The following is a 26,721-nucleotide window of genomic DNA, read 5'->3' as shown; positions in this document are numbered from 1 at the left end:
GGAAGGACTCTAGGAACCTGGAGAGGCGGGGAGAAAAGCTTTTCACGAACACTGGGCGGCATGAATCCCCACCCCCAACTGTCCCTGCCAGTATCTAAACCGCGCGCTGGGCAACGTCCCACCTCCAACCCCGCCCCCGGGTATAGGCCCCGCCCCAGGCCGTAGCCCCGCCCACAGGCCGGCCTCTGTCCTCCACCTGGGCCGCGGGGCTTGTTTCCGCCCCAGCCCGGCGCCGAGCGACCCCAGGGCCCGTCGGCGCCCAGGCTGGGAGAACTACGAGTTCTCTGCCGGAAGTGGACGGACGTGATTGGCAGCCCGGGCCCTGGAGACCCGCCCCTTACGGCCCGAGGCAGGAAGCGGACGTGGCGACACCACTTCGCGCGGTATTTTTGTCCCGGGACTCAAGCCTCGTGGAGCGGTCACGTCGGTCCTCGTGCGGTGGCCCCGTCCTCGGTGCGGCCCGTGGAGGGAGTGCCTTGGGCGCACGGAGGGCGTTAAAGGACAGGTGCGGCCCGGGACCCGAGGGGCTCCGTAGAGAGGCCGGGCCTCCGCTCGTCCGCCCGGCCACTGGGCCCCGCGCTGAGCCGGGACGGGAAGGGCGCCGCCCGGGGCGTTGGCGTCCCCTGCGCTTCCCTGGTCAGAGCCTCCGCGTCACCTTCGAGACTTTTCCCCAGAAGGAGAAGCAGCTCCGCTGTGCGAGTCCCGTTTCTCGGGCCCCGCGCCCTCCGGTTCTTAGGACCTGCGACCCCGCCGTGTGGCTGTGAGTCCAGGGGAAAGTGGGTCAGGGGCCTCTGCTGCTTTTCCTGGGTGACAGAACGTGTCGCCGGAGAATTTGGCCTTGTCTTGGTGCGTTCTTTAGTTTTTAACATTACATGAGGATAGAAAGGTAAGATAGTTTCCTAGGTGTCAGGGGTGAGCATATTTGTGTCATATGATTATAAGCAGATGTTGACCACAAGTCTTTCATCTAAAGAAAAGAAAGATACTCAGGTGTCTCTTCATCTGAACTTCTAGGCCCCTCCATCCCCACAGAGCTTTTAAACGGGGGCCTCCAGGAGAAAAAGATGGAGACTTTATGACACCAGTTCTAGAATAATTCAGTTTGCCGTTAACAGAATATTTGGACTAAGTGTGGTTTTCCCCCACATTTTTCTTTTGTAAAATCTTAAACCTACAGGAAATTTGAACATCCAGTACAGTGAGTGTTCGTTGTAGTAGATTCACTCGTTTTTAGCATTTTGTATGTTTGCTCTCTCCATGGATAAATAAATTTCATGGTCAGCATTTGAAAGTAAGTTGAAAATAAATTTGCAGACGTGATACTTGACCTTTAAATACTTGGTAATCCATCTCTCTGAAAGACATTATCTACTAAAACTACAGTAGTATTTTTCAACCCAAGAAGATTAAGAATAATAATATCATCAAATATTTACTCTATGTAAAAATTGAAATTCTCCACGTTGTTTCAATTTTTTTTTTTTTGTCTGTAGGATTCAGTCAAGGTTATATGTGGCAATTATTTCTTTTAATCTTTACCTCAGTCACTGATTGTGACACCTACCACAGCATGGCTTGCCAAGCAGTGCCGTGTCTGCACCTGGGATCCGACCTGGTGAACCCCGGGCTGCTAAAGGGGAATCTGTGAACTTAACAGCTGTGCCACCAGGCCAGCCCCTTTGTAAACTTTTTGACATAGCTAAATTACTTAAATCTGTCTTGCCTTTTGTTTAGTATCTTTACTTGAGAAATAACTCAAATGAGCCTTACTGTTTTTAACTCTGTTAATGTACATTTCTTTCTGTAAATTCCTGCAGTTTGTTATTCTTTTTTATTTTAGAATGGGAAATTCAACTTAAAACCAAAGACTTGGCAGTTCAGCAGGATGTTTTTGGGGAAAAAAGATCCAAAAGGATAAAAAGAGTAAGTTTGAAAGGAGAAACTTCTTTTCCACATTTAGGAAAGATTGGGATTTTCATTAGGTCAAACATGAGCACAAGTGATGGATATTTGAGATGAGTGGCATTCACCCAAGAGAGAGCAGTGTCTCGAGAGAGTTATCCTGAATATGATGGCTTTGAGAATATTTTAAACCTAGCTTGAAAGTTGTTGCTTCAGAATTTCCTCAAGGACTCTCTCCCACATATGTAACATTGAGTTAAACAATTCCATGAAACTGTACAGGAATCTTTTAAGATTAGTCTAGCTGGTATATCATTTTGGTAGAAAGATTCCATCATTCAAGCTGAAGGAAATCATGGTAGGAAGTGTATGAATTTAATGGAAATGATAGAAATCATCATTGTAGTGATGTTTCTGTTTTGAGGTGGATAGGATTAATTAGTTTGAGAAATCTTTGAATCATCATACTTCTGTCCCTCAACAGGAAAGAATCCACAATGAGTGGGAACACTATGATTGTGAGCAATGTGGAAAAGTCTTCAGTGAACATTCATGTCTTAAGACACACAGAACTCAGAATGGAGAGAACGCTCATGAGGATAATCAGTATGGGAAAAGCGTCCTTACTCTGCACAGGAAAACCTCTACTGGAGAGAAACTTTCTAGGTTGAATCAGTTGGGAAGAGCCATGAGCCCAACTCCAGATATTGTGTACTGGAAAACTAGCATGCAAGAGAAAGACCTTGAATCCAGTGATGGTGGGAAAGCCTTTGCTGATCACTCTTACCTTCAGACCCAAATTACAACTCACAATGGAGAAAAACTCAATGAATGGATGGAATGTAGGAGATCTTTTATTCACATCACGAGCTTTTGGTGTGCATGTAGAAACTTGTGCTGGTAACAGTCATTACAAATGTAAGGAATGTGGAAAATCCTTTAAAGGCTTCTCATACCTGAACTCTCATGTTCAGATTCACAATGGAATAAAACCCTTTAAGTGTAAGGAATGTGGGAAAGGCTTTAACCTTTCTGTGCATCTTAACGTTCACATGCAGACTCACACTGGAGAGAAACCTTATGAGTGTAAGGAATGTGGAAAAGCCTTTGCTCGATATGCATGCCTTATTGACCATAGAAGAGCTCACACTGGAGAGAAGCCTTTTCAGTGTGACAAATGTGGGAAAGCCTTTGCGCCTTCCTCAAATCGGAGTAGACATTTTAGAACTCACAGTGGAGAGAAGCCTTTTAAATGTGATACTTATGGGAATGTCTGTGATAGTTCCTCAAATCTTAAACCTTTTAGAACCATTGTAGACAGAAGCCCTTTTGAGTGTAATATATGTGGGAAAATACCAGTTCTTCATGCTTTATCACTCACAAGTGTACTCTTGTTGGAGGGAAAGCTTAGAAATGTAAGGAAGATGGGAAATCCTTCCATTTCCCACTTCCTTTTGGAATCATGAAAGAACTCCCCTGGAGAGAAATGGTATCAACGTAAGGAATGTGGCAAAGCCCTAGCAGTCCGGATTCACTCCAAAGAAATGAAAGGACTGCGCTGGAGAGCTGCTCTCCAGTGTAAGAAATGAAAAAGCCATCAGGTTCTCCTCATAGCCCAGCATGTAAGGACTCAGAGTGAAGCCATAGTATTAAGAAACATGGAAAGCCCTTCCCTATTTCCTCAGTGAAATACGTATTTCTTATATGTGAGAGATCTTACAGTGGAGAGAAATCCAACTGATATTAATAGTTGTGCAAAAATTGTTTTTCTGCTAATGTCCACTTGTCATTTCACTTTGGAGAAAAGCTTTATGAACGTAAGAAATGTTGTAGAATCATAATTGTTTTCCATTGGACTGTTTCTCGTCCTTAATAAACGTGGCGTGATTCACAGTCAAGAAAAACCGAATGTTTTTCAGGAAGTGCTACCCTGCGTGTGATTCTTAGGCTCTTCTGAGATGCATAGCATTCTGGGTGGCTCCACAGATCTATTTTAAGCCTTTGTGATTAGGCTCGCAACCTTCCTGTGCCTCATGTATTTTTCTTTCTGCTGATAGGCCAGTCTGGTTCCTCCACCTTGCATGTTGCAGCCTGGTTAAAAGTGGACCTACAGAATGCTTACATAATCCTGCTCTAACTACATCGATCCTCTTGTTGGATTGGCATGGTCTTGCATTGTGAAGACAGTGACTGCTTGACTGTGTACTGTGCTCAGAGAACTCATGTACAGTGAGTCACATCAGCCACGGCGGTTGGTAAAACACATCTTTGTAAATTTTGTAAAATTACCTTTTCCCTCTTACACCTGATCTTTTCAGATAAAAAGTCAGTGTCAAGCCTGGGATGAGTGGGAGAAAGGTGAGATTATACCTACACTGTGTGACACCCTGATTTCGTGACCTTTGTGGATGAACTTAAGCCATACCAGCTGGGGAGGACCGTTAACCTCAAGCCATATAGGATGATGGTAAGAATGATGTTCTCTTTCACAGCATACCCCATGCCACAGCCTGGGAAAATCATATCATTTGTCTGCATCAGACAACAGCTGTTGCTGGTGATATGACCTGCTTCTGTGTTTTCCATTCTATCCATGGATGTGGAAATAGAAAAACTCATGTGAATATACCTGGTCTGGATAATCTGCTGTGCTTGATGCCCTCACCGCCAGTTCCTGAATGTGACCCTTGTGTGTAGACACAGGCCAGTGCCACCTCATTTCAGCTTCAGTGATACAAATTCACATAGTTCGGATGCTCAGGCAGCCTTGGGTTATGTCATGTATGGCCACCAGGTGTGCAGCTGCTTCCTGTCATACTCTTGAGGCCTAATCAAAACACTGTATGATAATCTAAGTCAAGCTTAACAATAAATACAGAACAAGAATTCGTTGCACGTTTGTGTTACATGTTTATATGTGTGGAGGAGTATGTCATGTTGTGGTTCACTTTTGGGTATATATATATGTGTGTATATATATATAACTATATATATATGTAGTTATCTGGCCCATGTGTTGCCTCTTTAATTATTGGCAACAACACTGAAGATCAGCAGGTTAATCTGAACATTTTGTGTGTAGTGTAAGGTCACGATTGCCCTTGGATGAGATCCTAATCATCTGAAAGAAGACCTATGGGTCCTATCAGAATTTGTCAGTGTAACCTGAGTCTTAAGAGCTTGTGGGTAGTGCTTGAGGTCACTCCTGCGGATTAGCCTCATTCTGCTGCTGGCACTTGTAGTGACAGCATCCTCAGTAAGTGCTGTACAAGAGAAATGGAGCAGATTTGGTCCCAGCCTTTGTTAGTCGGTGGCTGGCAAAGTGGCATATTCATGTGAACAAACTCCAAAAGCCAAGATGATGTGAGCCATATTTGCTACAACACAGTGAGTCTTTTAACATATTCTAAGTGAAAAGAAGCTAGTGATAAAAGATTGTAGGACTTCATTTATATGAAATGTCTAGAAAATACAAGTCTGTTGAGACAGGAGATTTTTGTTCACCTGTACTTTAAGAGAGAAGGGCAATCAGGGTTTTGACACACAAAGGCTGCTTTTGAAGTCATGAAGTGGTGGTTCTAAAATTAAAATTTTCCACAAGTGTGTGCATTTACTAAACAACATTGAGTTATATAGCTATAAATGGATGAACTGTATGCTATGTGAGTTGTATCAATAAATCTGTTTCAAGAAACAAGAGAAAATTATGATAGTACCTACTTCATTGGGAAGTTATGAGCATAATAAATGTAATGGCTGTTAGGCATCTAGCATGGTAAGATGCAGCAAACAGTAGCTTCCGTAATTTTTTACCACTAAATATTAAAAGAATATAAAACTATTATAATCAAAGGGTACGATACGGGCAAAAGTAAATATAGTACTACAGAGAAGAGTCTGGAGACTAATATAGGTACATACAGGAATACAGTGTTTAATAAATGTGGGATTTCAAATCAGTAGGTCAAGTACTACCGCTGCAGTTGGCCTTTAGAGAAGAAAAAGTTGGATCCAGTACCTCATAAAAGAGGCCAAGTTACATTGTATGAGGATTGAAGATTTTAATGTCTTTAGAAGTAGTAAATTCCAGGGGCCAGCCCCGTGGCCGAGTGGTTAAGTTCACACACTCCACTTCAGGGACCCAGGGTTTCACTGGTTTGGATCCAGGGCGCAGACCTAGCACCACTCCTCATGTCATGCTGAGGCGGCGTCCCACGTGCCACAACTAGAAGGACCCACAACTAGAAGATAAAACTATGTACTGGGGGGCTTTGGGGAGAAGGAGGAAATAAAAATCTTAAAAAAAAAAAAAAAAGTAAATCCCAGAAGAAAATGATGAAATCTGCATATAATATAGGGTTCCAAGAGAGAGCAAGAGAGAAAATCCAGAAATTATTTTTAAAAAACAGACTCCTTTGGTTACGTAGACATTTAATATTTTGTACCACAACAGATTAAACATTAACCTAGCAAAATAGTTATCAATTCAATAGATTCATAAAATACATATGATAATGTCCATAAACAATTCTTGATAAAATGTTTTAGTAAATCAGGATTTAGATCTTTATTAACTGCTCTGGCCACCCACTGAAGTCCACGGCAAACATGGTTACCAGAGAAACTTTAGAACCCATCCTAAGTGAAGAATTTCTGGTCTGGGTGCTATTTCATTCCCTAGTATGGAGGCCTTGGACCATATGGTAAAATCAGAAAAGTGAAAACAGTTATTTGAAAAAGAGAAAAACTAAAAGTTTATAGAAAATGTTACATTAAAAATGCAAAGGAATCAGTAGAGTTTAGCATGGTGTCCAACATTCATAAAAAGAGAAGGGAAATAAAGACTTTAAGGATGGGATTGATTGAACGGAGGAAATAGACCATTTCATGGGTTGGCTGGCATATCATGGGAGAACCTTTCTAAGGGCTCTAGGAAGGCGAGGGGAAAGCAGGTAGAAAAACTGATGAATACTCCCAGGTCCAACCACCCTGGTTGAGGGCCCTGCCCTCCACCCGTAGCCCTGCCTAGAGCTCTGGTTCTAGACTCAACATTGTCGAGAGCTGTTTCTGCCTCCAGCCCTGCAATGAGTCAACCTCAGCCAATCTTCAACCATGCGGTTGTTCGTAGAATTTCTCACTCTGAAGCGGTCCATCTTGACTGACAGCCTGAGCCTCAGAGCTCCGCCCTTTCTGACCCCAGGCAGGAAGCGGAAGTGTGGTCCCTTGTTCATTGGGGCTTTTCTCCCGCCTGTTCCCCGTATCTTGGAGACTTTCATGGTGGTGGTGGTCCAGTCCAGCCCGGCTTTGGTGACGCCTGCAGGAAGGGGAGAATGTGGGGGTTGAAGGGGGAGTCAAAGCGTGTGTTTGGTCCAGGGCACTGAGGGACCCACTTACAGAGTCCTGGCGTGCACTGCTGGCCTCCCCTGGAGCCCTGGGGCCGCCCAGCACAGCCAGGTCCCGCAGCCTGTTCATGTGTTCATTTCCCACAAAGATTTGAGCTGGGAGATGCTGTGAGGGCACGTGCACAGAGTCTTTTCATCCACTGAGCTTCCCTTTTCAAAAGCCTTCTTAGTAACCTTTGTGACTTGTCTTCAGAAAAGAATTTACATTGTTGGAGTGACGATGACTCAACCCCCACATCCTCCCATCCTCACCAATCTGGCAATTCTGGGGAGCGCTGGGGGAATGTTGGTTCAAGAGGGCCTGTGTTCACATATATATGCAAAGGAATACTTTATCTGGGAATTTGGTTTTGTCTTTGTGGGTCCATTTATTTTTGACACATTGTATTCAGGTAGAAAGATACTTTCTTAGATGTCTATGATGTGCATATTTCTGTATATAAATATAATCGTGTTTAGACAGCATCTTTCTACTAAAAAAAAAAAGCAAGAATACTCACCTATCTCTTCATCTGAACTTCCTGTGACTGTATATCTCCGTAGAGCTTCAAAACGGGCCTCTAGGAGAAAAGGATGGAGACTAAATTGCACTAGTTCCAGCATAATTGAATGGACCAGGCACGGGGTGTTTGGACTAGGCGTACTTGTTTCCACATTCGTCTTTTGATAAATCTGAAATCTAGGAAAATTTGAACAGCCTCTACAACACATAGTCTGATGTATAAATATTTTTAAAAATTATTTTATTGGGGGCTGGCCCTGTGGCCGGGTGGTTAAGTTCGCGCGCTCCGCTGCAGGCGGCCCAGTGTTTCGTTGGTTCGAATCCCGGGCGCGGACATGGCACTGCTCATCAAACCACGCTGAGGCAGCGTCCCACATGCCACAACTAGAAGGACCCACAACGAAGAATATACAACTATGTACCGGGGGGCTTTGGGGAGAAAAAGGAAAAAAATAAAATCTTTAAAAAAAAAATTATTTTATTGAAGTCATATTGGTTTATAACATTGTGTAAATTTCAGGAGTACATTATTATATATCAGTTCCTGTATAGACTGTATCATGTTCACCGCCAATTGTCTGTTCTTTATCTGTCACCATACATATGTGCCCCTTTAGCCCTCAGCCCACCCATTTCTTCTCTGGTAACCACCAATGTGTTCTCCTTACACATGTGTTTATCTTACACATATGAGTGAAATCATACAGTGTTTGTCTTTGTCTGGCGTATTATGCTTAGCGTAATATTCTCAAGGCCCACCCACGTTGTTGCAAATAGCACAATTTTTGTCTTTTTTGTAGCTGAGTAGTAGTTCATTATATATATATGATATCTTATATCTTTATCCATTCATCCTTGATGGACACTTGGGTTACTTCCAAGTCTTGGCTATGCTGAATAATGCTGCAGTGAACATAGGGATGTATAAATCTCTTTGAATTGTTGATTTCATGTTCTTTGGGTAAATACTAGTTAGTGGGATAGATGGATCATATAGTATTTCTATTTTTAATTTTTTGAGAAATCTCCATACTGTTTTCCATAGTGGCTGCGTCAGTTTGCATCCAGACCAGCAGTGGATGAGGGTTGTCTTTTCTCCACATCCTCTCCAACATTTGTTATTTCTTGTCTTGTTAATCATAGCCATTCTGTTGGATATAAGCTGTTTTATCATTGTAGTTTTGATTTGCACTTCCCTAATAGTGATGTCGAACATCTTTTCAAGTGCCTCTTGTCCATCTGTATATCCTCTTTGGAAAAGCATTTGTTCTTGTCCTCTGCCCATTTTTTGATCAGGTTGTTTTGTTGTTGTTGAGTTGTATGAATTCTTTATGTAGTTTGGAAATTAACCCCTTGTTGGATACATGATTTGCAAATATTTTCTCCCAGTTGGTGGGTTGTCTTTTCATTTTCTTCATGGTTTTTGCCTGGCAGAAGCTTTTTAATCTTTTGTAGTCCCATTTGTTTATTTTTTCTTTTGTTTCCCTTGTCTGAGGAGACATGAGATTTGAAAAGGTACTGCTAAGACTGATGTCAGAGAGTACTGCCTATATTTTCTTGTAGGAATTTTATGATTTCACGTCTTACATTCAAGTCTTTAATCCATTTTGAGTAAATTTTTGTGAATGGTGGAAGATAATGTCTACCTTCATTCTTTTGCACGTGGCTGTCCAGTTTTCCCAACGCCATTTATTGAAGAGGCTTTCCTTTCTCCATTGTATGTTCTTGGCTCCTTTGTCAAAAATCAGCTGTCCATAGATGTGTTGGTTTATTTCTGGGCTTTCAATTCTGTTCCCTTGATCTGTGTATCTGTTTTGCTGTCAGCACCATGCTGTTCTGGTTACTAGTGTTTTGTAGTATATTTTAACATCAGGGATTATGATACTCCCACCTTTGTTCTTTGTTTTTGTCAGGATGCTTTGGCTATTCGGATTCTTTTGTTGTTTGATATAAATTTTAGGGTTCTTTGTTCTCTTTTTGTAAAGAATGTGATTGGGGTTCTGATTGGGATTGCATTGAATCTGTAGATTGCTTTAGGTAATGTGGACATTTTAACTATGTTTATTCTTCCAGTCCATGAGCAGGGAATCTCTTTCCATTTCTTTATGTCATCTTCGATTTTTCAATACTGTCTTATAGTTTTCAGTATACATGTCTTTCACCTCCTTGGTTAAATTTATTCCTGGATATTTTATTCTTTTCATTGTGATTCTAAATGGGATTTTATTCTTGTCTTCTCTTTCTAGTAGTTCATTATCCGTGTCTAGAAATGCAGCTGATTTTTATAAGTTGATTTTGTACCCTGCGACTTTGCTGTAGTTGTTGATGATTTCTAATATTTTTCTGGTAGATTCTTTAGGGTTTTCTATATATATGAAATCATATAATCTGCAAAGAGTCAGAGTTTTACTTCTTCTTTTCTAATGTGAATCCCTCTTATTTCTTTTTCTTGCCTAATTGCTCTTTCCAAAACTGCCAGTACTATGTTGAGTAAGAGTGATGAGAGTGAGCACTCTTGTCTTGTTCCTGTTCTCAGAGGAATGGCTTTCAGTTTTTCACCATTAAGTATGATGCTGGCTGTGGGTTTGTCATATATGGCCTTTGAGAAGCTCCGTTAATTAAAAATAATAATCCCCTGTTCACTTTTTTCTTGTGATAAAATATTCATAAGCTAAAATTGGCCATTTTAAGTGTACTATTCAGTGACATGTGCACTCACATTGTTGTGTGACCATCACCACCATCCAGCTTCAGAACTTTTTCATCTTCCCAAACTGGAACTATACCCATTAAATTCTAACTGCCCATTTCCCCCTCCTCTCAACCCCAGGGAATCTCTATTAATCTCAGTTCTCGAGGTTCCTCATATAAGCAGAGCACATCATATTTGTCTTTTTGCGTCTGGCTTATTTCATTCGGCATTGTGTCTTCAAAGCTCATCCATGTTACAGCATATGTCAGAATTTCCTCCCTTTTTAAAGCTTAGTAATACTCCATTATACGTATTTACCACATTCATAGGTCAATGGATACCTGGGTTGTTTCCACTTCGGGGCTACTGTGACTAATGCTGCAATGAACATGGGTGTACAAATCTGTATTCAAGTCCCTGCTTTCAATTCCTTTGGGTAGATGCCCAGTAGTGAAACTGCTGGCTCCTATGGCAATTCTGTGTGTATACCCCATTCACATATAAATCCTATCATATCCAGGGGCTGGCCCAGTGGCATAGCGGTTAAGTGCACACGTTCCACTTCGGCGGCCCGGGGTTTGCCAGTTTGGATCCCAGGACATGGCACCACTTGGCAAGCCATGCTGTGGCAGGCGTCCCACATATAAAGTAGAGGAAGGTGGGCATGGATGTTAGCTCAGGGCCAGCTTTCCTCAGCAAAAAGAGGAGGATTGGCAGCAGATGTTAGCTCAGGGCTAATCTTCCTCAAAAAAAAAAAAAAAAATCCTATCATATCCTGGCAGGTGTTTAATTCCTAGATATATTTTAAAATTCACAGTAAGGCTTTTACTTTAAATTGGGGTAAAGAACACAAAAGATACACCATCTGAACTGTTTTAAGTGTACAGTTCAGTCGTGTTAAGTATACGCACTTTGTTGTGCAGTACCTCTGCAGGACTTTTTCAACTTTCAAATGTGAAAGTCTATACATCCAATAAACAATACATCCCTGTTCTCTCCTTACAGGCCCTGGTAACCACCATTCTACTTTCTCTCTATTAATTTGATTATTGCAGGGACTTCTATAAGTGAAATGATGCAGTATTTGTGTTTTTGTTAAAGGTTTTTTTTTTTTTAATGTAAAATGCCCCGCCTTTGGGGGTCTAAATGGAGTAATAGCAATCAGCACCAAAGCACTTTAAACTTCTTTTATTTTCCCCTCCTTTGCCCCTAGATTGATATTTATATAGAAGCATCCTCTGGAGGACGCTGCAAGGTGCCAAGTGACCTAGGATTTAGTTCCAGTGGCCTCATTTTTAAAATTCACTTGGTAAACATGGGCATGTACTTGATCGGTCTGTTTCTGTTTACTTATCCATAAAGGGGGGGAAATAAAAGTGTCCTTACCTCTGCTGGGGGGAGGAGCCCTTGCCAACACTTTCACATCAGGAACCCCCGCCTGGTCCTGCCCTTGGTCCTGGCTCTGCCTTGCTCCTTGGACTTGTCCTTGCCCATCTGCCGAGTTCTGCCTGTGGGTACTTGGAGTTTTGTTCTGGCTTAAGAAGAGCACTGTTCCCATTTCCTCCCTACTCCATCTGCCCCTCCCCTCATCACCCAGAGACCCGAAACAGACGTGCAGGCCCCCAGCTGGCTCACTTCTCTTGGCTGGTCTTTCTCCGTCTGGAGGTCCCAGGCTAGGGCGAACCTAGCAGGACCAGGAGGATGGGTGGGGTCAAAGGACAGCCACACATGATCTGCGTGGACACCAGGCAGTTCCTGAGCTACCGCTCCTCTTCCTGCAGGACCAGGCTCCACACCTCCCACAGTGGCGTCTATTCTAACCCCTCCCAACTTGGGACCTCCTTCTGCTACTGCACTTGCTCTGGCCTGCTCTCCCCGCTTGACCCGCAGGCTCTCTCTGAAGCGGCAAGGAATGGAACTGTCCAGAGCCTCTGTCCCAGGGAGAAGGTGGATCGGGATGTGCAGTCAGGGAGTGTCTGCGGGGCCTTTCCATCCACTGTGCTCCCCTTTTCAAAATGCCTCCTAAGCAGCCTTTGTTGCCCCATCTCCAGAAGGACAAGCGTCTTAGTCCCTCCCCGGCCTGGGCATTCCAGCAGTTTGGGCGAGCTCTGAGTGAATCTGTGCCGGTTGTGGGCGTCAGTTATTTACGTTTGGTTCATTATATTCAAGTAGGAAGATAAGAAGCATTCGTAGGAGAACCTGAGATCATTAAATGCATGAGTGAATGAATACCCATAAATACAAAATTTACCACCACAGAAAAGCACCTCCACCTCATCTCACCTCCACCCAGAGCCCTGTCAGTCTCCCAGAACTTCAAAATATTGGAGTGTTTAGAAAAAAAGAACACGTAAGCTGCTTTTTGTTAGTAGCAGCAATTGGAATTGAATTTACTATAGTTTAGGCAGAGTAATTAGTACGCAGAGGGGGAAGGCTTGGTGCTACAGTACTATCTCATTTCCTGACATTTTGATACTTTCCTGGATCATGTATTATAGTATTAACAAATGGTGATTATCTGGTTCATTCATTCTTTAGCAGTTTTTTCTCCTTTTTTTATCTTTTTTCTACCTTGTGATTATTATATCCTCATGGATTCTGTCTCAAGGTACTACAATCACTATATTATCATTCTTTTTGAAAGTTCAAGTTAATCTAGGGGGAGCACCTTTAAGCTCCTTCCATTGGACACAACCCCACTGAGGTCTGAGTTCTTTATTTTCTGACTCAACAAGGTGTTGCAGGTTCATTTTGTACATTCCTGCTCCACATCTGGAGTCAGACATTTCTCCCAAAGAGCCTGAGTCTTTTTAGAAATCAACATCAGTTTCTCCCTGTGCTAAATTCTACTTAAATATCATTGCTTCAAGGCCCTTCCAGAACTAGAAAACAATTTTTTAAATCATAAGTTTAGGGCTGTTTCAGTGGTGCAGTGGTTAAGTCCACACGTTCCACTTGGGCAGCCTGGAGTTCACTGGCCTGGATCCTGGGTGGGGACCTATGCGCCACTTGTTAAGCCATGCTGTGACATGCATCCCACCTATGGCAGTTGTCCCACATAAAATAGAGGAAGATGGGCACAGATGTTAGCTCAGGGTTGGTCTTCCTCAGCAAAAAGAGGAGGATTGGGGGCAGATGTTTGCTCAGGGCTAATCTTCCTCGAAAAAAATTAAATCACATTTGTATTCATATTACGAATGCAAAATTAATATTTTGGTTTTTTCTCTTAACTCCTCAGATTTTAAATGTGTGTTTTTCTAAGTCTTGTTTCCTAATATGATTAGTTTATTTCTTATTTGACTTATCTTACATGACACACCCAAATAATACAGTATTACAATGCTGTTACCAAAGTTTCATGTTTCTTACTAGTTCTTTTTGTACTTAGTATATATTCTTCTTATTCTTGTTTCCATTTTTGAAGTCAGTTTACATTTTTGTTTTAAAGATTGGCACCTGACCTAACAACTGTGGCCAATCTTCCTTTTTTTTTTTTTTTTTTTTTGCTTTTTCTCCCCAAATCCCCCCAGTAATAGTTGTATATTTTAGTTGTGGGTCTTTCTAGTTGTGGCATGTGGGATGCCACCTCAGCATGGCTTGATGAGCGGTGCTGTGTCCGTGCCCAGGATCCAAACTGGGGAAACTGTGGGCTGCCAAAGCGGAGCACGCAAACTTAACCACTTAACCATGGGGCTAGCCCCATGTCTTGCTAATTATAGCCAATTTAACAGATGCAAGGTGTTTTCTAAGTGTAGTTTTGATTTGCATTTCCCTGATGGTTAGTGATGTTGAACATTTTTTCATGTGCCTGTTGGCCATCTGTATATCTTCTTTGGAAAAATGTCTGCTCATATCACCTGCCCACTTTTTGATCAGGTCATTTGTCATTTTGTTGTTCAGTTGAGTGAGTTCTTTAAATAGTATGGAGATTAACCTCTTGTCAGATATATGATTTGCAGATATTTTCTCCCAGTTGAGGAGTTGTCTTTTCATTTTGATCCTGGTTTCCTTTGTCTTGCAGAAACTCCTTAGTCTGATGAAGTACCACTTGTTTATTTTTTCTTCTGTTTCCCTTGTCCAAGTACACATGGTATTCAAAAAGATCCTTTTAAGTCCGATGTCAAAGAGTCTACTGCCTATATTTTCTTCTAGAAGTTTTATGATTTCAGGTCTTACCTTCAAGTCTTTGATTCATTTTGAGGTTTTTTGTGTGTTTTTTTTGGATTTTTATTTCTTTTTCCTTTTTCTCCCCAAAGCCCCCAGGTACATAGTTGTATATTCTTCGTTGTGCGTCCTTCTAGTTGTGGCATGTGGGACGCTGCCTCAGTGTGGTTTGATGAGCAGTGTCATGTCCGCGCCCAGGATTCAAACCAACAAAACACTGGGCCGCCTGCAGCAGAGCACGCGAACTTAACCACTCGGCCATGGGGCCGGCCCCTTGAGTTTACTTTTGTGTATGATGAGAGATAATGGTCTACTTTCATTCTTTTACGTGTGGGGGTCCAGTTTTCCCAACACCATTTATTGAAGAGACTTTCCTTTCTCCATTGTATCTTCTTAGCTCCTTTGTCAAAGATTAGCTGTCCACAGATGTGTGGTTTTATTTACAGGTTTTCAGTTCTTTTCTATTGTTCTTTGTGCCTGTTTTTGTCCTAGTGCCATGCTGTTTTGATTACAATGGCTTTGTAGTATTTTGAAGTCAGGGATTATGATCCCTCCAGCTTTGTTCTTTTTTCTCAGGATTGCTTTAGCTATTTGGGGTCTTTTGTTGCCCCATATGAATTTTAGGATTCTTTGTTCTATTACTGTGAAGAACGTCATTGGGATTCTGATTGGGATTGCATTGAATCTGTAGATTGTTTAGGTAGTCTGGACATTTTAACTATATTTATTCTTCCAATCCATATGCATGGAATGCCTTTCCATTTTCTTAAGTCATGATCGATTTCTTTCAGTAATGTCTTATAGTTTTCATTGTATAGGTCTTTCATCTCCTTGGTTAAATTTATTCCTAGATATTTTATTCTTTTTGTTGCAATTTAAATGGGATTGTGTTCCTGAGTTCTTGTTCTGTTAGTTATTAGAGTATAGGAATGCTACTGATTTTTGTAAGTTGACTTTGTAGCCTTCAACTTTGCTGTAGTTGTTGATTATTTCTAATAGTTTTCCAATGGATTCTTTAGGATTTTCTATATATAAAACCATGTCATCTGCAAACAGTGAGTTTCATTTCTTCATTTTCTATTTGGATTACTTTTATTTCTTTTTCTTGCCTAATCACTCTGGCCAAAACCTCCAGTAGTATGTTGAATAAGAGTGGTGAGAGTGGACCCCTTGTCTTGTTCCTGTTCTCAGAGGGATGGCTTTCAGTTTTTCCCCATTGAGTATGATGTTGGCTGTGGGTTTGTCATATATGGCCTTTATTATGTTGAGGTACTTTTCTTCTATACCCACTTTGTTGAAAGATTTTTAAATCATAAATCTATGTTGGATTTATCAAATGCTTTCTCTGCATATACTGTAATCATCATATGTTTTTTATTCCTTATTTTGTTAACGTGCTGTATCACATTGATTGCTTTGTGGATGTTGACCCATCCCGTATCCCTGATATAGATCCCAATTGATCATGTTGTATGATCTTTTTAATGTATTTCAGTATGTTTTTTGCCAGTATTTTGTTGAGAATTTTTACATCTATGTTCATAAGTGATATTGGCAAGTAATTTTCCTTCTTTGTGTTGTCCTTCTCTGGCTGTGGTATCAGGGTGATGTTGGCCTCATAGAATGTGTTAGGAAGTGTTCCATCTTCCTCAATATTTTGGAATAGTTTGAGAAGGATAGGGGTAATAAATCTTCTTTGAATGTTTGGTAGAATTCTCCAGGTAAGCTGTCTAGTCCTGGACTTTTATTTTTGGGGAGGTTTTTGATTACTGTTTCAATCTCTTGTGGTTGGTCTATTCAGATTCTCTATTTCTTTTTGATTCAGTTGTGGGAGGTTGTAAGAGTCCAGTTTGTTGGCATATAGTTTTTCATGGTATTCTCTTACAATCTTTTGTATTTCTGTGGTATCCGTTGTAATTTCTCCTCTTTTGTTTCTGATTTTATTTATTTGAGGCTTCTCTCTTTTTTTCTTAGTGAGTCTGGCTAAGAGTTTGTCAATTTTATCTTCTCAAAGAACCAGCTGTTTGTTTCACTGATCCTTTCTACCATCTTTTTTGTTTTAAATTAATTTACTTCTGCTCTAATTTTTCTTATTTCCCTCTTTCTGCTAACTTGGGCTTTGTTTGTTCTTTTTCTCAGTCTGTTAGGTGTAGATTAAGATTGCTTATTTAAGATTTTTCCTGTTTGTTAAGATGGGCCTGTATTGCTATGAATTTCCCTCTTAGGACCACTTTTGCTGCATCCCATAAGAGTTGGTATGGTGTGTTTTCATGTTCATTTGTCTCCAGATGTTTTCTTGTTTCTCCTTTAATTTCTTCAATGAGCCATTGGTTGTTCAGTCTCCACATCTTTGTCCCTTTCCCAGCTTTTTTCTTGTAGTTGATTTTCTAGTTTCATAGCATTATGGTAAGAAAAGATGCTTGATGTGATTTCAGTCTTCTTAAATGTATTGAGGCTTGCCTTGTTTCCCAACATATGCCCTATCCTTGAGAATGTTCCACATACACTTGAGAAGAATGTGTATTCTGCTGTTTTTGGATGGAGTGTTCTATATATGTAAAGTCCATCTGGTCTAGTTTGTCATTTAATTCCAATATTTCCTTTCTGACTTTTTTTTGGATGATCTATCAGTTGATGTAATTGGGGTATTGAGGTCCTCTACTATTATTGTGTTGTTGTTAATATTTCCTTTTAGGTTTGTTAATAGTTGCTGTGTGTACTTTGATGCTCCTGTGTTGGCTGCATCAATATTTATGTAGTATGTCTTCTTGGTGGAGTGTCCCTTTTATTATTATATACTGCTCCTCTTTGTCTCTCTTTAGCTGTTTTATTGTGAAGTCTGTTTTGTCTGATATAAGTATGATATGTCTGATATAAGCTATTAGCTTGGAGTATCGTCTTCCATCCCTTCACTCTAAGCCTATGTTTGTCTTTGGAGCTGAGATGTGTTTCCTGGAGGCAGCATATTTTGGGGTCTTGTTTTTTAATCCGTCTCACCACTCTGTGTCTTTTGATTGGAGAATTCAATCCATTTACATTTAGAGTGATTATTGATATATGAGGGCTTAATGCTACCATCTTATAACTTGTTTTCAGATTCTTCTGCATTTCCTGTTTCTTGTCCCATGTATTTTGGACTATCAATTCAGTTAGGTAGGTTCTATCATGGTTTTCTTAGTTTTCTCCTTATTTATCATTTGTTTGTTTAATTATTCATTTAGTGATTACCATTAGGTTTGTATAAAATATCGTGTAGATGAGATAGTCCATTTTCTGATAGCCATGTATTTCTTTAGTCTAAGCCAATTCCATCCTCCCGTTCCTCTTCCCCTTTTAAGTTATTATGGTCTTATTTTATTCCATCTTATATTGTCAGTTTGTGGTTAAAATGATGAGATTATTTTGGTGTTTTCCTTCCCTTTACCTTTAATGTTATTATTAAGTGTTTACTAACCTGTTCTAATAGCTGCAATTTTCTGATTTTGCCCATCTATTTATCTCCTTGCTCAGGGCTTTGTAGCACCTTTCCTACTTTTTTTTTTTTTTTCAGGTATTAGAGCCTTTATGAGCATTTATTGTAGGTGGTGTCTTGTGATGAACTCCCTTAGCTTTTGTTTACCTGGGAAAGCGTTTTTTTTTAAGATTTTATTTTTCCTTTTTCTCCCCAAATCCCCCCAGTACATAGTTGTATATTTTTAGTTGTGGGTGCTTCTAGTGGCATGTGGGATGCTGCCTCAGCATGGCTTGGTGAGTGGTGCCATGTCCATGCCCAGCATCCGAACTGGCAAAATCCTGGGCCACCAAAGCGGAGTGTGTGAACTTAACCACTTGGCCATGGGGCCAGCCCCCTGCCTGGGAAAGCTTTTATTTCTCCATCATATCTGAAGGATATTTTCATGGTTATTCTTGGCTGAAAGATTTCACCTCTCAGAATTTTGAATATATCATTCCACTCTCTTGTAGCCTGTTTTGAATTCACATTCCAAGTGGCTTCTCACTCACAGCTTAACCAAGGAAAATTCTGTTTTTTCACTCATATTACAAAATCAAATAGAAAGTCCTAATTACTGACATCATTTGTTTAATCTTTGACCTACTGACTCAGCAGCCACAGCCATACTGTCCTTCAGCTGGAACAGCAGGTCTTCCTGACCCATAATTATACCATCCCCTCCTACACCTGCCCAGAGGAGAGAGAACCACCAAGGCACCATTTGGGTGGCTTTTCCCCATCTTGCCACTCAGCTTCATAAATAGGTAAGACAGTAAGGGGGTGCTTATTCCTTTCTACTTGCCTACAACTCAGGAAAACTTCTTGAAGAAGGGATTTGTGTGTGTGAGAGGAAGATTCATCCTGAGCTAACATCTGTTGCCAATCTTCCTCTTTTTGCTTGAGGAAGATTGTCACTGAGCTAACATCTGTGTCAATCTTACTCTATTTTATGTGGGACACCACCACAGTGTGGTTTGATGAGTGGTGCTAGCTCTGCGCCTGGGATCCAAACCTGCAAACCTTGGGCTGCTAAAGCAGAGCACGTGAACTAAACCACTATGCCACTGGGCTGGTCCCTTGAAGAAGGGATTTCATTACTGCATTCCAAGGAGTCTTAACATCTCCAAACCAAGCCTGGGGAACCTTGTTCTTTGTCACAAAGCAATCTCTGTTAGCATGCCATTCTCATTGCCAAAACTGTGAAGCCCAGAAGTGATTACACCCTACTTGCAAACTAATAAGTTAGCCTGTTACTATTTCATAGATGCTGGCAGAAGACCTGAGACTTTGGAGTCAGATATGAGATGCTTACTCATGGGGCAGCAGCAGTATTAGCATCAGCATGTTGCATTTGTTCTCTTTGTCCCCAAGTCTCTCGAGAGTGACACAAAGGGCCCACATGGATGTCTGCACATACACTGGGTTGTGCTACAGGAGAGGCATGATGATGAGTTTTGGGAAACCCATTCTTTTATAGGAAGTTAGTAAGCAATCCTCCTCTTTGTCCCCATAGCTGGAGGGAGTGGCTCTGTTTTTTGCATCCTGGTGTTATTTGATCGCAGTCACCACCTATCGCCACTGGGGTGGGGGGTTAAGAGCCATGTAGTATGAGCCCTCTGTCTTCAGCCAAGATCCCAGGGGCTGGAGCCATGCTAAGCAGGTGAGGGGAGGGGTGCTTTCTCCTGCGTGCTCTCGGGGTTTTCTCTGCCTGCTCTATCTGCTCTCCTGGGGTATTCGCTTGATAAAGTCACCCTCCATGAAAGCTTTCGCCCCAGTAGAGGGCTTCCCTCTAGGCTGTAAGAGCCCTTGGGGGGGGGGTCCTTGAAGCTCCCACGAACGAAAGTCCCCTCCCACATTCCCTCCCTCTCAGGGGCCTCCCACGGTCCTGGATCACAGTCTTTTGTGGGGATAGCAAAGTTTTTTCTTACTCCATTCCACCTCCTCTGAGGGGAGCTCCAGTCTCTGCCCTCTGTCATATGGCTGTGTGGGTCTCTCTGATGTTTTTTGTGTTGTATTTAGATGTCCTCTGTTGGAGTATGAATGTCCTTTTCGTTGTATGTTGGAGGGGAGAGATTACTGGGAAAACTCACTCTGCCATGAGGCTGACATCACCCTCTTTGTCCCAATAGGAGAGAGGATCTCTTCCTTCACGGGTGCTCACTGCAAACATAACCCTGAGATATGGTCTGGATAAAGAATGGGCAGGGCCTTGCATTCTTGGCAAGCTCAAGAAGGTGAGTAGGAGCAATGATCCGTGGAGGAGTATTTTTCAACAATCCTTCATTGCCTCTGGTGATTTTTCACATGAATATGCCACTCTGTTAGACACTGACCAACAGACTGGGACCAAGTCTGCTCGGTTTATCCCATTAGCATTTATTATATTACTATCACTAGGAGTCCAGCCAGCAGGATGAGGCCAACCTGTAGCATTAGCCTCACCCATGACCCCCCGAAGATGTCAGAGTCAGTCAACTGTGAAATAAGTTCCCAGGACGACTGGTAGGTCTTATTTCAGACAATTAGGATGTCATCTACAGCCATTCCATTATCTCTTACAACCCACACAAGGGAATAAAGACTAATCTCCTATATTTGGTGTTGTTCCTAATAACTAAAGTCTGTGAAACAGGCTAAACAGCAACACTCATACCCATAGGTAATCGCTCCACAACCCACTCTCCTCCACAAACAGATAACACAAAAAAGGCACAGGTCATTCCTTCTCAGAGTTTATTTTTAAGACTGACGTAGACTAGCATTACATATAGGTTTGCTTAAGCCCCATGCAAAGTGTCATCAAGCAGCTGCATCCTTGGTGGCCTATTCATGATGTAGACAAGGCTGCTGGAGCATCATAAGTATATGAATTTGTATCATACAAGCTTAAATAAGGATGTGCTGGTCTCTGAGTCTCTAGTCAAGGACCACAATCAGGAACTGACAGTGATGGCATCAAGCCCAGTAAATTATCAAGACCAGTCATTTTAAGTTTTTCTTTTTTTATTCCACATGGAAGGAATGACAAACTCAACAGCCAGTCATATTTCCATCTTCAGCTGTGGCTTGACTCATGCAGACAATATAGTTGTTTTTCTAGACTGTGGTGCTGGATTGTTTTGTTTTGTTTTTTTTGTTTTTTTTTTTTTTGACCAACTGGCTACATTGCCTGAATTCAAAACTATTCTGTCCTCAGGTGCTGGGGTTGCTGCTCTCCCTCAAGACCATGAAATCCAGGTGTATGACCTCGCCTTTTATCCACTAACCTTCTGCTTGCACACTGACCTTTTATCTGAATGGATAAGGTGTTAGAGAAGGAGAACCACTTTTCTTAGAAAACTTGTAGAGATGTATTATGTCCCTACCTTGACCAGTGTGAGCCACTGTAGATACACTCCATGAGCAGTGAATTCAGTCAAGCACTCTCTTCACAATGTAAGACCATGTCAATCCAACCAGAGAATTCAGGTGGCTAAAACAGGATTGTGAATCCTGTTGGCCCACTTTTGGCCAGTTTTCAATCTGGAAAGTATAGCAACTAGACTGTCTTGGCATGCCTATCAGGGGAAAGACAGATTGGGCCCAAAAATGGTTAGGACAGAATCACTATGTTCAAAATAGATCTATAGAACCATCCAGAAAGCAATGTTTCTCTCAGCATCCTATAAGATTTCAGGATTAAGGTAAACATCTCCCATATTCCCTGCATTCACAATTTCTCCGGTGAGTCACCCCATGTTTAGAGTGTCAATCACACCATGTTTATTAAAGGATAAGGGATAATATAAGGAAAAAATGAATTTCAAGCATTTCTGACATTCATCAAGTTTTTCTCCACTGTGATAATACAAGTGGATATTAAAGTATTAGCAGAATTCCAACTTTCCATATCTTATATTATTAGGGTTTTTCTCCACTACAATATCTCCCCTCTTCAGTAAAAAATGAACAGACAGTGAAGGGTTTTCCACATTTCCCACATGGTATGGCTTCAGTGTGACTTCTATGCTAGTTTGTGAGGATATTTGGATGGCTTTCCCACACTCCTTAAATTTTCACACCATCTCACAACTGTGAGTTCCCAAATGGTAAGATGGGAGGAGCAAGTGAAAGTCTTCCTGTGCCCTTTACAGTCACAGGATTTTTACACAGTGTGAATTCTCATGTGGATATTAAGGCATGAGCAGTAAGCAGATGTTGACTGTGCTGCATACAGACATGGGGTCTTTTTCCAATGTGAAATTTCATTTGAACATGACATGAAATATTGAAGGGTTGTAGCACATTCTTTATGTTCCCAGGGCTTTTACAGCAATTATAGATGTGTAAAAGAAGACTCGTGGAATGAATGAAAGCTTTCCCACAGGGCTTACAAGCAAAAGGCTTCTCTCCAGTGCCAGTCTTTACACTTTCTATAAGGTATGGAATATTACTGAAAGTTCTTCTACATGCCTTACAGTGAGTCCAATCTAAGGTCCTACATGTTCTATAAAGTCATAACTTTATCTTCATAGTAAAAGAATCATTCTTTTCTTTCTTTTTTCCTTTTATTTTCATGGGATCTTTCACCAGGTGATGTGGATGTGACTATCAAGGGCTGGTGAACACTTAAAGGCTTTTACACATGACTTCCAATGACAGACTTTCTCTCCAGTATCAACTCTTACATGTTTAGAAAGGGCTGAAGACTGAATGAAGGCTTTCCCACATTCTGTACACTCACAGGGTTTCTCTCCAGTGTGGCTACAGATTGACTATGGAGCATAGAAGACTATAAAAAGTCTTCCTCACATGCTTTACTGCATTAGTTTTGTACGATTGCCATAAAAAATACCACAGACTGGATGCCTTAAACAGAAGTAATTTATTTTCCTACAATTCTGGAGGCCAGAAGTCCAAAATGAAGGTGCCAACAGGGTTGGGTTTCAGTGGAGGGTTTAATTGAAGCGTCTGTTCCAGGCCTCTTTCCTTGGCTTGCAGATGGCCATCTTCTGGGGTCTTCACATGGTTCTCTCTCTACGTGCGTGCATCCCTGGTATCTCTTTCACTTCTTAGGATACCGATGATAATGACTTAAAGCCCCACATGAAAGAGCTAATTTTAAGTCAATCACCTCTTTAACAACCTTATGTCTAAATGTGAATTCATTCTGAGGTATTGTGGGTTAGGGCTTTAACATATGAATTCTGGAGATGCAAAATTCAGGGCATGCCATACAGTCTTAGGTTTCAATCCTGTGTTAGTTTGCATGTGCACATGAAATCTTGTAGAATTAGAAAAGTTTTTTGCTTTAACTCATAAATTATCTCTATAGCATGAGTTCCTAAATGACTAAGAAAGGACAAATATAAGCTCCAGGCTTTCCCACATTCCTGCACTTGAAAACAAAGGAGTTGAAAAGTCTTCCCTGGGCTAGAAGAAAACTGAGATGAGCTTTGCTAACTGCAGCTGTGCATACTCAGCATAATCAACTGTTGTTTAAAACTAGCCAGGTCTCTCTGTGCCTCCCTAGTATATGAGTGAGCTGCTTTTCCCAGGAAGTTACAGTTCAGACACAATTCAGCTTCACAAGGCCAAATGCAGGCTGAAGATGAAAACTAACCAGAAAAGTTCAGACAGTCAAGGGAAAGAGATTCAGTCTTCAAGGCCAAACACAGGCTGGTGGGAAGGCACCAACCAGCAAGGTCATGTGCTCCCCCTCCCCTACGTAAAACCTCAGATAAAAACCCTACCTTTTTACCTTCAGGTAGGTGGATTTGAGTTTTAACTCTTGTCTCCTCGTCTGACTGCCTTTCTATAATAAGCCACTTTCCTTGCCACAAGCCTGATGTTTTGGGTAACTGGCCCTCCTGCATGTGGGTAAACAAGCCTGTTTTTGTGTCTGGTAACATTCCTACCATCAACATGGCTTCTCTCCACTGTGTATTCGTATATGTTCATTAAGGCTTGAGGAAGGAGTGAAGCCCTTCCCACACTGCACACATTCATATGGTATCTCCCCAGTGTGAATTCTGGTGTGTGAGCTAAGTCCTGAGGATTTAGGAAGCCTTTCCCACATTCTCTACAGACATAAGGCTTCTCTTCACTGTAAATTCTTACATGTTAATTAAAAATTGAGGTATTAGTGCCAATATTTCCACATTCATAGGTTTTTCTCTCTGGCGTGAGTTTGTTCACTTCAAAGTAAATAAGGACAATGAAGGGATTTCCCACACTCGTTATATTGATAGCTTCTCTCCACGTGAGGTCTTTCATGTCCTTGAACTGAACAGAGACAACTGAAGGCTTTCCCACATTCCTTACATTGAAAGAGTTTCTCACCAGTGAGAATTCTTTCGTGACTTCATGTGGGTTTGTCATATATGCCTTTATTATGTTGAGGTAATTTCCCTCTATCCTCATTTCCTTAAGAGTTTTTGATGATAGCCAATTTGAATTCATCATCGTTTAGCTTACATCTTTCTGTGTCCTCAGGACTGAGTTCCGGGTGCTTGTTTTCTCTCTGGTCTGGAGATTTGATGTAGTGTCTGATGGAAGGTCGGGTGTTTTTCATTTTGATATTATTCAGTTGCAGTTACAGCCTATTGCCACCGGGGAGGCGGGGTTGAGAGCCACATATTCTGAGCCATCCACCTTCAGCCAAGATAGGACAGGTCGAGTCAGGGGAGGGGCACTTTCTCCCATGTGCAATCTGGGATTTCTCAATCAGCTCTTGCTATCTGGTCTCCTGGGGTGTTAGCTTGATGAGGTCACCCCGTGCAAAGCTTTCACTCCATTAGAGGGCTTCTCTCTAGGCTATAAGGGCTGTGGGAGTACTGGGTGATCCAGAGGATCTGTGACCCCTCCCGTGCTCCTTCCCTCACGGATCCTCCTATGGCAGCAACCACAGTCTTTTGGGGAGGGAGCACAGTTCTCTCTTCCCCAATTCCAGCTCCTCTGAGGGGAGCTCCAGCCTCTCCACCCTCTGTCATGTGGCTGCATGTCTCTCCAAGGTTTTTTGTGCTGTTAGGATATCTTCCATTGGAGTATGGTTGCCCCTTTCTGTTGTATGTTGGAGAGGAGAGAGTCCCGGGAAAACTCACTCTGCTATGCTGCTGACGCCACTCTACCTAGAAATCTTCTTTCTAGATTTCTAGAGGGGACTGGCCACCCTCTGGGCTTAGGAATTTGTTTATAATTTGCTCCAACTATTAACCTTGCTTTTCTTCTTGTTCCTCTAGAAATACTTATTAAATACCTGGTCACTAGCTTACACAGTATAAGCCTAACTTTGGGAGACACTTCCTATGTTCTAGAGATGATCCAAAAGACCCAGATGGAATTAAAATTAAGTAACAACACACAGTCACATGTTCCTCTGCACCATCTTTGTCATGGAGACTGGGTCCTATTGAAATCCTCAACTTCATCTCCACTGGATAGGACCATGTGAGAAATGCCACAGGGAACAGGAACCATACTGTAGAGAAACATCACAACCAGGATCGCCTAAACCTTGGCTGACTTCATACTCTAGACACTGACTTCTCTGAATGGACAAATGAACCCGACAGACCACAAGTTACTGTGCAGAACACAGTCTCCTAACAAGTAATGAGTGACTTTCAGGTCCTGACCTTACTTGGACTATCAGACAACAGGTTGCTTGGCTACTTCAGATTTCACCTGAGGTCCCAGGCCCCAAACTTGATTGGTTTACAGGCCTCTTCTCCTGGATTTCCCAAAGATTGAGGTCCATTATGGAGGGGATATTAAAATTTTAGCTTCCTATTTTGCTAATATGTGTGGTTGTCTATGTAATTATAAAATGTGGACTTGTGTTGTTTCAAAACCATCAGAGTACTAAAATTCTAGTCATGTAAAGCATACCTCACTCTCCCCAACTTAGTACCCAAAAATATTTAAAAATAAAGGTGGAACAGTTTCATACCTGACTCTGATCTTTGCCCTTTCACAGCAGGAAGTAGCTAGAGCAGTCTTCAACCCCATTCCCCAAGATTGAGGAATGATCATAACCTAGTGGGGATTGAAACCAAGAATGAAGGAGCTAAAATCTTCCCTGGGATAGAAGAAAAAAAAAAATTGAGACAAGCTTTGCTATCTGTAGCTGTGCATACTCAGTAGAATCAACTATTATTTAAAACTAACCAAATCTTTCTGCCCCTCTTTAGTACATGAGTGAGCTGTTTTTCCCAGGAAGTTCAAATAGCCAAGAAGAGAGATTCACCCTCACAAGGACAAATGCAGGCTGAGGATTCAAACCAACCAGAAAAATCCAGACAGTCAAGCAAAAAGAGATTCAGTCTTGAAGGCAAAATGGAAACTGGTGGGAAGGCACCAATCATCAAGACCACATGCTCCCCCTCCCTTACCTAAAATCCCAGCATATGCTCCCCCTCCCCTATCCAAAACCCCAAATAAAAACCCTTACCTTTTTCACTTTGAGGAAGTGGATTTGAGTTTTAACTCCCGTCTCCTGGTCTGGCTGCCTTTTGATAATAAACCTCTTTCCTTGCCACAAGCCTGTCAATTTAGTGATTGGGCCTTCTTTCGCATCGAGTAACGA

At 41.6% G+C, this 26,721-nt stretch overlaps 1 protein-coding gene and 1 long non-coding RNA gene across 8 annotated transcripts; one reads left to right on the top strand and one right to left on the bottom strand.

Moving 5' to 3' along the window:
- Window positions 1-355: 355 nt before the first annotated feature.
- On the top strand, window positions 356-5,606 carry LOC106783440 (zinc finger protein 266-like). Of its 7 annotated transcripts, none has more exons than XR_011440633.1 (4): window positions 356-760; window positions 1,841-1,923; window positions 2,387-2,820; window positions 3,960-5,590. XR_011440633.1 is itself a non-coding variant. In XM_070273136.1 (4 exons), exons 1-4 carry the CDS (start codon window positions 873-875, stop codon window positions 4,037-4,039), a joined length of 558 nt encoding a protein of 185 aa, XP_070129237.1. In that variant the 5' UTR covers window positions 374-872; the 3' UTR covers window positions 4,040-4,796. The 7 variants fall into 7 exon arrangements, 2 of the variants coding, with proteins under 2 accessions (XP_070129237.1, XP_070129238.1); XR_011440632.1 differs by having other exon boundaries at window positions 374-886; window positions 3,960-4,796; XM_070273136.1 differs by having other exon boundaries at window positions 374-886; window positions 1,818-1,923; window positions 2,387-2,744; window positions 3,960-4,796.
- A 707-nt stretch (window positions 5,607-6,313) lies between these two features.
- Window positions 6,314-26,182, bottom strand: LOC138925018 (uncharacterized). Its single transcript, XR_011440638.1, has 3 exons — window positions 26,086-26,182; window positions 7,805-7,864; window positions 6,314-7,216 (listed from the first exon to the last, which is right to left on the bottom strand). It is a non-coding gene; the product is annotated as an uncharacterized lncRNA (long non-coding RNA).
- Between the last annotated feature and the right edge of the window lie 539 nt (window positions 26,183-26,721).

Source organism: Equus caballus, chromosome 7 (genome assembly GCF_041296265.1).
Source record: "Equus caballus isolate H_3958 breed thoroughbred chromosome 7, TB-T2T, whole genome shotgun sequence".
Taxonomy (NCBI): Eukaryota; Metazoa; Chordata; class Mammalia; order Perissodactyla; family Equidae; genus Equus; species Equus caballus.
This window is presented reverse-complemented; position numbering and strand designations above follow the sequence as displayed.